Source organism: Lepidochelys kempii, chromosome 3 (genome assembly GCF_965140285.1).
Source record: "Lepidochelys kempii isolate rLepKem1 chromosome 3, rLepKem1.hap1, whole genome shotgun sequence".
Lineage (NCBI taxonomy): Eukaryota > Metazoa > Chordata > Testudines > Cheloniidae > Lepidochelys > Lepidochelys kempii.
The window spans coordinates 168,958,830-168,969,991 of NC_136382.1; the positions used below are offsets into that span (position 1 = coordinate 168,958,830).

General features: G+C 40.4%; 1 protein-coding gene across 1 annotated transcript in view; it reads left to right on the forward strand.

Moving 5' to 3' along the window:
• Positions 1-5,879, forward strand: part of KCNH1 (potassium voltage-gated channel subfamily H member 1) — a 312,945-nt gene extending 307,066 nt beyond the window's left edge. Inside the window, exon 11 of the mRNA XM_078851976.1 lies at positions 5,037-5,879. Within this exon, the coding sequence (XP_078708102.1) occupies positions 5,037-5,879 (843 nt within the window). The remainder of the gene's footprint in view (positions 1-5,036) is intronic.
• The last annotated feature ends 5,283 nt before the right edge of the window (positions 5,880-11,162 follow it).

An 11,162-nucleotide genomic window follows, 5' to 3' on the forward strand; every position in this document is an offset into this window, starting at 1 on the left:
CAACAGTGTGTTGAAGATGGAAAATAATCAGAGACAGGGCAATAATTCTATATGAGGACAGTTTGAAGAATCTCACTGTTCAGAGAAGAGACTAAAATGGGACATACATAGACGATAGTGAGCAATAGAGAGAGAAAAATCAGAGTTCCCTATCTGCTGTTTCCCTTCATTCAAGGGACAAGCAGACATTCAATGTAACTGAAAAGCAGCGGATTTACAACTCATAAAAGGAAATACTTATTACACAGTACATAAATAACCTGCGCAGCTCATTGCCACAAGATCTCACTGAGGCCAGGAACTTAGTAGGTGTCTACAAAGGATGATGTATTTATATGGATAATGAAAACATCCAGAATAACCTTAGATAGGATGATTTTTTATAAGGAATATGTGACATTCAGTGGGAGTCAGGCACCTACCCGCCACTAAGATCACATGGTTACACAGTAAGACAAGTATATACCTCGACTGCACTGTTAAATATTTTTGCTTATTTTGCTTCATTTCCTCCCTCTCATTTCTTACACATGAGATGTCAGAAGTGAGATCTGAATGAGCTGCAGCAGGCATGTAGAGGATGTTTAAAGCACAGTGGGCTCCCTGGAAAGGGGATACTGAGGCATTTGTCACTAGTATTGCAGCCTTGTTTCAGGAAAACTCATGTTTATTGATGCAGACTTTGAAATAAAATTTTAAAAGCATTTTTGACCAGCTTTTCTGCTCGTGTGTATTGCATTTGACCCACACCATGTTGTTTGAAGAAAAAAACATACCCACCGAGCTGCCTGTTGTAAAGTTTTGACTGCAGAAGAGCAGTTTTAAAATATATCGTCACTGGTTCACTGCTCTCTCTTTTACGTATATTTCTGAAGTCACGCTGTTTGTTAATCTTAATGTCCTATCAGTAGTGATGGAATAAAGATGTGACAGAGTAGAGAGTTGCAGGGTTATGAAGGTGCGATTAACGGCACTTCAGGTATGACAAGCACATCCCTCTGGTGAACTCAAATGGATGATGATGGAAGGGGGGCTAGATTCTTGGAACACATCAAGCACGACTCTGTCCTGTGCTTTCATTTCAACGAGCAAAATGTAGCACACCTCTCTACTCTGCTTAACTAAACAGACCAGACCGTGACCAACCCCTCTCAGGTGCACAAGAAGGGTTGGAGAAACCACACGGAGAAGCCTACTCCCTCCGTCCTTTTGTAGAGCCCAGCCTCAGATCGAGCGGGCAGTGCAAAGGACGCACGCATCTAATGCCAGCAGCAGTACTTGACTCCCGAAAAGACCATGACCTTGGCTTCCCTTCCATAGTGGCAGCAAGGTTGAGCTGCTGCAGGAGAGTGGGATAGTTTAGTCCCATTAGTCCCCGGCCCTAGCAGCATTTAGGTTGAGGCAGCTGGATTGCTTCCAGGACCAGCTCCTGCTGAGCAGCTGCTCCACACTCCCCCATCCCCAGTTTAGGCTGTAGTTTCTAAAAGCACAAGCTAACCCCAGGTGTAGGTTGGTCACTGATTTAGCAGAATGGCCTTTTTTAATTGGAGCATAGGATTTCATACTCGTTAAGTAGCCTGCCTCGTGCTATTGGCAGTAACCTGTTGTTCTAGGCTGAAATCCTTGCAATCCATCAAGAAAATTGTGCAATACTGAACAGGTATCTAAGGGGCGGAGCATCTGTCCTGGCACCGTGGCACTGTGCTTTCAAGGGTGATCAAATCTCATACCCTGTATGCAAGCTGTTACAATAATCTCCTTCTAGGTAAGCAAAAACGCTAAATCTTCCAACATACAGATGGGATGTTTCCCCTATAATTCATTGTGAACGATAGCAAAACGAATACAGCAAGCGATGTAGCATTTGTAGAGCCTGAAATATAGGGCTGGGGGTTGCTGCTAGGAACCACGATATAGTTTGCTCGTTATCTTCAGCCCATTATAGAGCATCATTGTCATTTCAGTTAAACTAGCTAATATGCAGGCCGCTGTGTTACACGCTTGATAAGACAACTTTGTAAAAGCACCTCTCCCTTTTGCACTAAGGAATCAACGCAAAATTTTAGAAAAAAAAAAAAGCTGAAATAAAAACGACTTCCTTTTCCAGATCTTGCATCTTCCTTTAGAGCCCATATACTCTCTGTCTGTCCATCTTCCTCTTTGCCTCAGAATTGATCAGAAAACAATCCACCCAAAACAGCTATTTGCATTTGTTTCTTTGTAAACAGTTGAATATCCCCTTTAAAACAAACACAAACAAAACCCCCAAATACAGCCCTGTAAAGCCTCTTTCATTACCACTTCGCTTTGCACAGTTACCGTAAAACTTCAGTGGAGTCAAACTGTTCAGTAAGGAGCAGCCGTGAGAGAGCACAGCACTGGAAAAGCGGCCAGAGCAGCGGATATATTTTGACGTGTATTTGGGCATCGTTCTTACAAATTTAAAAAAGCAGAATCTCGCTTCTTACCCACGTCTTCAGCTAAAAGAGCCAGCACAATAACCTAAGGGGGAGTCCCCAGACCAACACATTTTGGGTTTGATTCTGCTCAGTAGGGGTGCGGGGTACTGCACAGGGTATGTCAGCAAAAGATGATGAACAGGGCAGGGAGTCCAGGGGGATCTGATTTTTGCATTAATAAGAGTGCTGCTCTGCGGCTGTCTGGGACCTAGAGAAACACCTAAGCAGTAACTGGAAGAAGAGCTCTGTGTAAGCTCCAAAGACTGTCTCTCTCACCAACAGAAGTTGGTCTGATAAAAGATATTAGCTCCCCCGCCTTGCCTCTCGCAGACTGAAACAGGTAGCGATGCGCTTGATTACGATAAGGGGGATGAGCTCATGCATAAGCTGATGTCTCAGACCATCCCATTCTTTACACGTGTCTCCCTCCCACCCCCACCCCCCGCCGTTTTACCGTGTGCTTTTCGGAGTACAGGAATAGGTGTGCATTGGGGCTTGAGACTCTCTACCACACCATGTGGAGACTATGCCAGTGGCCACATTTTCAAGAGCTCAGCATTTAACAGGTCCCATTTAGGTACCTAAATGAAAAACAATGGGAACTGCTGGGTACTGCCCACTCTTGAAAACCTTCCCCACAGCGTCCACCTTCTGGGGCTGGTTCATAACTTCCAGTCACTCTGGTACAGAAGCACGGCAGCCTGGCATACCTTTGCTGTGCAGCATGCAAGAACTTGCACAAACTAGGATTTGCACATACCGCTGCTTCCCAGAACTGTCACCAGTTGATTCAGCACCTGCATGCATGTACTTGTAGCAGCTTTGGTCAGCTTTTACTGTCAAATTGAATTACAATGTCCAGGCTTAAACAGTTTGAGGCCCTCCCTGTTTGCAGGAACCGCGGGCTGATGTCGAGCTCTACCAAAAGTCCATATGCCCTCCCTAGGTGTAGTTGGGATTCTAGCCCACTTCTCATCACCAATTTATCTGTGTACATACTGCACTTGTGAGGAACAGGTACGTGCTAAGCCAGTATAAATCAGGTTTAAACTGATCTCAGAGCATCTGTGTGCAAAGTTAAATCAGTTTAGCTAAATTGGTTTAATTCAGTTAAACTGGTGCAACTTTTGTCTGTGGACAAGTTCTTATTTTGGAGCACTGTATTAATTATTTACTCTGCCTGGGTGTCATGCCTCTCCTTTTGCAAATTAGACTCCTTTGTCTGAGTTTCCTAATTATTGCGATTTCCTGAAAGGACACTGTCAAACACTTTGTCATTCTTAGTTTATGTTTAGACTCCCCTTTAAAGCTTGAAAATAAAATGTCCTTTCCTGCTAATTTTGTCCTTTCCTACTTGGCAAACATTCAATGATTCTTCCACTACTGACTTCCTCTCCTTTCTAACTACCCAGAAATTAATGCAGCTCTCTTTTTGTATGCCTGCACCACACTGAGGAGAATGTCAAGGAGCTTTAGAGCTAGCAGAGCAAGCATAAAACATTCACCTTGGGTGTTGTGCGAAAACAGTGCCTTTTCTGAGTATTTTAATATAAATTCCTCTGTGACAGAGGGGTGGGTTTGTTTAATCAGTTTCAATTCATATTTGGAACCTCAGGGATATTTTCTCCTGTATTACAATAACTTTAGACTGGGGTTTTTTAAGGAACCCAAGGGGACTAGGCACCCCACTCCCTTGAGCTGCGTACTTAACTCATGTAGTAGGTCTCTTTGAAAACCTCAGCCTTAATGTACATCACATTTTGGAACTAAACTACTTGAATACCAGATTTGAGTGCACCCTGTTTTCTTGCTTGGAAAATACCAACAGTGATAATGAGTCTACTGTTATTGAGGGGAATATTCTTCCTGTGAGCAGTATGGGACCACCCACCATAGTGTAAGTTAGAGCAGCTTCTAGACAAGGGCTGTTGCTGGCACAGATCAGCCCACAGGATCAAGAAGTTGTTGTTAGTAGAGCTGGTCAAAAAACAGGATAACCTTTTATGAAAAATGTGTCCCTTTTTTTGGTCAAAAATATTTCAAATTTTGAAGTTTTTCCAACTAGCTCTAATAATTAGCTCCTTGGCAGCTTCCCCCATTCCAATGAGCAGAGTAGACTCAGAGAATCATTCTGTTATTTTGTCCATCTACTCAAACGCCTTTTATCCTCCAGAATGACTTATCAACCTTTATCTCATACGACAAGTGTAACAAGAAAAGGAAGCAAAAGGGAAAGCAATTTCAGTCAAGTACCTCAGAGACTACTGTAAATGAGCATGGATATGAGTTAATCTTGGTTGTACAAACCACTTAGCTAGCCGAGTTGCACTAAAACGATTACATAGCTCACGTGATGTGCAGTAAGTGAGCTCAAGGATGAGTAGGCGGAAACACATGAGAATGGCTATTTTAATAGTGAAAAGCAGTAACATTAACAAAAATGTTTGTCGCTGCTGTAGTTAGCAGCATTTTGCTTCTAATAGTGTTAATAGAGATCAAGCTTCACTTCTCCCCTTTCCTCCCCACTGTAACCTTTATGTAATTCATAACCGTGTGAAATATGTTTCTTCTCTGCAGATTGTGTTCCGGAAGATCAGTGATGTCAAACGTGAAGAAGAAGAGAGGATGAAAAGGAAGAATGAAGCGCCTCTGATTCTACCACCAGACCACCCGGTCCGTCGGCTGTTTCAAAGATTCAGGCAACAGAAAGAAGCCCGGCTAGCGGCAGAAAGGGGGAGGGATCCAGATGACCTGGATGTGGAAAAGGGCAACATTCTAGCTGAGCACTCTCGCACTGTTGTGAAAGCTAACATTGTAACGGTAAGGGAGAGCCCTGCAACCCCTGGTTCGTACCAGTCTGCTTCAACATCCGGTGTGCCCGATCATGCCAAATTGCAGGCCCCTACATCAGACTATGCAGGGTGCAAAGTGTCCGGTGACTACCCAAGACGCAAAGGCTGGGCCAAATTCAAAGATGCTTGTGGAAAGGGGGAAGACTGGAACAAAGTATCCAAAGCAGAATCCATGGAGACTTTACCGGAAAGAACTAAAACTTCAGGAGAGACTACACTGAAGAAGACAGACTCTTGTGACAGTGGCATTACAAAAAGTGACTTGCGCTTGGACAATGTTGGGGAGACAAGGAGCCCTCAGGACCGAAGTCCTGTCCTTACAGAGGTCAAGCATTCTTTTTACCCTATCCCAGAACAGACTCTTCAGGCTGCCATGCTGGAAGTAAAACATGAGCTGAAAGACGACATCAAGGCTTTAAACACAAAAATGAGCAGTATAGAAAAACAGCTTGCGGAGATACTAAGGATATTAACCTCAAGAAGAAGCTCTCAGTCACCACAGGAGCTGTTTGAAATATCAAGGCCCCAGTCTCCAGAATCAGAAAAGGACATTTTTGGAGCAAGCTGAGATGTTTCTTTTTTAAAAAACAAAAAACCATACAAATAACCCCCCCCCCCCCCCAAACCATTTAAAATTTAGCCTTTCTTGATGAAAACCAGTGAGGGACCAGTTCATTAAGCATGTTCCCTGTCTCTAAAAAGGTACAGTAACAGGAATTGCAACCTCATGTCAAGATGGCAGCTGACACTGAAGTCTTTTTGACAGCCAGGGTACAGTTTATAAAGTTTTTTTTTTCCCATCTCCTTCATTGGTGCATCTTTTTTTTTCTACCCTAATGATAGTTGGATAATTATTTTTAAAACAGCAGCCATTCCTGCAAGCATTAGGTGACCTCATAGAGGTTTTTGGAGCATGCCTTAGGTAACCAGCTCAGTTTTTGTATAGATACATAAGGACTTGCCTGGGTGCTTAAATTCTCTAGCAATCTTTTTTGTTTTTGTTTTTTTTTGGCTGATGCTGTCTTGATCACGTGTACCTGTTAAATATGACAGTATCTTTTCCTACTGCAATGATGAAGTGACAATAAGTGGGAGGTTTATTCGGTTTCTTTTCCAAAGAAATATGCACTACTTAATTTCCAATGGGATCTGTGGGTGGTATTATGTATTATCTCTTGAGGAAAAAACCTGAAACTTCCTACATTTCATTTAAAATCTAGCTCATGGTATTAAAGTAATTGTAGTGGGCAAAATCCTCAGTTATCCACTGTATTGAAGATGAGGTCCTCCACACCCCCAGCAGCAGGGATACTGGATTCTCAAAAACTAACCATTCATAAAGATGCCCTTATACACTGTTAGTTTTGCTTTCCAATACCTAATTTTTTTTTTACATAAATTCCAGAGAGCAAAGAACTGTGCATAAAGTATGCTTGAACATGGTGCTTCTTAGAATATGAAGCATTGCAATGAATCAGTGACAATGTCCCATTCACCAGGTTGCCAGTCTATTAGGAAAATATACTGTGCCATTGATTGTTCTAGATAGAATTATCCTTCAGAAGTTTCTATTTTGATACTGTTCTTTGTTCACAGTCAAAGGCTCTCACGAGGCTTTTTTAAGAATTTAGATGGTTGGAACTCTGTTTTCTCTCAACATCTAGTTATTGTTCTTCTGCTAACCTAGCTAGAACATCAATGGAAAAGGTAAATAAAAGGACCATGCTTAGTATATACAAGTGCCAAGGGATGCCCCCAACAAAAAAGAAATCTGCTTCTTAAAGGACTGTTTCCAAACCATGTTTTCATAATGCTAGTGCACATAGATACAAGCACTTTACCAAAGCTAGTAAATATCATTTATTAATTATTAGCTAAGGTAGTTTAGCCAGCATCCTGGCCTTGATAGATAGGGATACAGTTGCAGTAAATACTCCAACATTGGGTTTAACAGTGCTTTAGGGATCTGACATGTGATATAACATTTTCTGGTCTTTCAGTCTGATAGACAAGGGGTAGTGACTTTTGATCATTTACCTTTTGACAATACAAACTTACTTCCAAAGGAGATGTGATCTTGGTTTAAGGTTTGTTTCACATTAGATAATGGGGTTGCAAGGGAAAACAAGCCATTTGAAAGGGTTTCTGACGACACACTGTCTGTAAATATTGCTGTTAATTGCAGTATTCTTGGGAAGCAGCTGTGTGGGAACAATTCTTTAGGTCAGTAAAGAATAAAAACATATCAGTGACTCTCACGTAGAGGCACAGGTGCCATTTTACTCACTTTATTTAGGACTCCATGGTTAGTTTTCTCTAGTGCTAATTGGTGTCTGTCCTGTACCAAAGACACACAGTATTAAGGAAAGCTTTATTTGAACAAAGAAACTCACCGTATGTTTGCAGACCTATTGTAACTACTGCTCTATATCTACTTTACAAGTAATAACTGTGTTGTGATTAACAAAATAAACACAAACACACTTTTCAGTTCAAGACCATTAAGTGACTTTTCATAGACTCTAAAATCAATATAACTATTAAATCATCTGTGATATTTGTCATATTAATTTTAAAGCCTAAATCACACTCTTTGAGACAATGAATTATTAACTTATATTGGTATGGAGGGTCCTGAAAGTCCCAACAAATTCTTTGGCCCCAGGTAAGAATCTACCTTCTAAATCCATTCTAACTGGGATTAGTTCATCTTCTAAACACAAGTTTTTCTCGATATTTTTTTCAAAAATGCTTAATTCCCATTGAAAATCAAAGGGACATTGGCACTCCTGAAAATTTTACCCATCCATCTTCCACTGGAAAATATAATTTCCCATGTTTCTATTTGGTGGGCTAGGAGGAAACTATACAGCCTTCTAGTAGGTAGCTGCTTCCAGAAGTACTACAATATAGGTAGAGGAGAGTTAGAGACACAATCACAGTTATCTGGCCCTGCCTAGCTGATATCTAATTCAATCCACTCAGTCAGCCAAATGACATTTGTGTAGGCCTCTCAGGGAAATTTTAGTGACTATTTTGAGTGCCTAACGTAGGAATGGCAGGGCTAGAACCCAAAACTCTGTAATTATGGTACCTCCAGAATGGGAGATCAAACTAAATTGACATGGGTCTGCACTTCTTGTGGCTAAATTATTACTGTCTGAGGTCCTCCAACTTTGTATTACACAGTCATGGAGCCATGAGCGCTATACTAACTGGTGTTTGAAGAACAGAACCTACCTGTAGCATTCTATGGTTTGTGAAGACTTTGCGAGTTATGATGTGCTTTAGAATTATGGTTAATGTTTAATGACTGTATGGGCCAAATGTAGCTTTGTTACACCCATGTAAATCCAGAGTATCGACCCTCGAAGTATCAACTTCAAGTCAGCACTGAAGTCATCTGAAGTCAGTACGTGAAGTCATGTACTCCAGATTTACATCGCTGTAACTGAGATCAGACGCTGGCTCATTAAGGCTATGTGAACCATCAGCTACTCAGACTAGTTGTAGGATATAGTTACAGCCCGCAATGATTCCCATATATTGTAAGAGCATTTTGAAAAAAGTGTTTGTTTAGGACCACGTTCAGTTTTTGAATACATACACACAGACCTTCCATTGGGCCGTGAAGTCAACAAGACTTATATGTTCCTGAAGTGAAATCAAGGCTCTGAATTGTTATTTCTTGTTCTTTGATTTTGCTTCTCTCTGCTGCCTTATGTATTAGATAAATTTTTGTGATCTTTTTTCTTTCAAACTATTTTTAAAATGTCCTCATTTTATTCATCTTAGAAATGGATGAATCCTACATATCAAATTCTATTAACCACCAAACCTTTGTAAATGCTACAAAAACAATGTTCACCATCTTCTGGCACAGTGCTGCTGCAGTTTTACAACTCGCTGAATAATCTTCAAATCAGCAGAAAGCCGTTTCACACCTGATTTTTTTCCTTTAAAGTTGCAGTTAGGTTGGAAGTGGAATGCAGGTAGTTCAGAGAAAGTAATAATGTGTTTTGGTTTAAATGGCAGGTTTTAAGAGTCAGTACTTAAATTATGTAAAGTACCCTAGGCATTATATGATTTAAAAAAATCTGTGTTCAAATACATTTCCGTCTGTCTGATATTACATGTATGCTGTTATAAACATTATTCTTGCTTTAAATTTCATTTACAGTGCTGTCCAGCTTTCCAGAGAACATCCAGTTTAACATCTGCGAAGGTGATGTTCTACTTCTACAGTACTTCACTTTAATGAGCTGAAAGAGTTATTTGCTGTGAATATCCTGGTGATTTTTTTTTTGACTCTGTGTTGATAAGTTTGTGGAACAACTTAAAACACGATTTTTGTCTTTACTATATAAATTTCGGTGTATATGATAACATGTATACATACATACACACACATACATATTATATATATGTATGTATAGATAAGTCTATGGATTGTATATCAGTCAACAGCACATCCTTCATTTAATGATAAAGGTTCAAGAAGGGAACATAAGTTTTCCCCAGTAGGTGTCCAGTGAAATATTCTAGCCCGGTACATTTTTATTGATCATTAACCTTTTCAGGCCACAGCGTTTCTTTGGTTTCTCTGCTAGGCCTAAAGTTTATTCACCTGACTAGCTTATGACACTATGATTGCGATGATATCTGGCAACCATTGTGACAGCCAGAAATTGGAGACACACATGAGGCTCAAAAACACTTCGGCATAATTGCTGAGAACCTGGTTCATAATCCACAGCTTGTTGCCATTCATTGTATCTCTAAAGCAAAGTTGATCTAGTACTGGTTCTTGTGGTTTCTCCCCGAGGATGGAGTCCAGAATAAATGTGTTCTTTTTCTGGAACCAGGTGCTGTCTCAAAGGTGCTGAGAATACTATATTTACCATGGGGCAAAGTGTCTTTCCATGACTTGAGTCTTAAACATTTCTTGTCACTGCACCTCTATTTTCTTACCCTAGCGCTAGGGGTAGAAATGCACTTGCTATGTTGGCCTCTGAATTCTTGACTTCGACACAGAGGAAGCCAGTAGCTAAAGGCTACTTCCTGTGAGTGTATAGGCAATAACAAAGTCTGTATGTCATCTGCACTTCTGAGTAATAAAGAACGCCCCGCAAATTCAATGTGAGGTACAGTAAGTACTGAGGTTTACTGTACTCTTGTTCTAGACCACATTGTTGTGGTGAACATTGGTTCAATTAATTAAAAATAAAGCTTCTTGCAATAAAACGTTCAACATTTAGCCTTAAGACCTTTCATAAGTGAGTTCAAACTGTGATTCAGTTCTGTAGTGTTTACAGTGTTGTCTAAATATAAAGCACTTTGATTAGCTTTCTAAGTCTAATGGAAGTCACTTGTAGGTAATTACGTATTGCCTTCTTATTAGTTAAATAAATTACTCCAGCAGCCCTTTTCCCCCAAACAAAACATCATTGTCTAAACACTTTTGTATATCAGGGAGCTGACACATCTATTGCTGAAGTGTTTGTGTTTAGATTGTTGTTTTGGTTTTTTTTTACACTTCAATAAAGCTGATGTGACTTTACCTGCAGCTGTTATTTGTTTCAAACTGATGGAGTGTTGTGTAAACACGTTTGATGTGTAATCCCAGAGCGTCTCTGTAACTGGATTTAAATGCCCAATGTTAATGAAGTAGCTTGGGCTTTTCATGAAACTGCTCTGAAAAACTGGTGACTTTATTTTTTTGGTCATATTCCCACTGAATACGTCACTAAATTAGGAAAAGAATCACTTTAGTTGTAGATGGGAAGTTCAATAATCTTGTATCAGGATTAACTGCTATATAAAGAAATATGACTTTTTCTAATGAACGTGC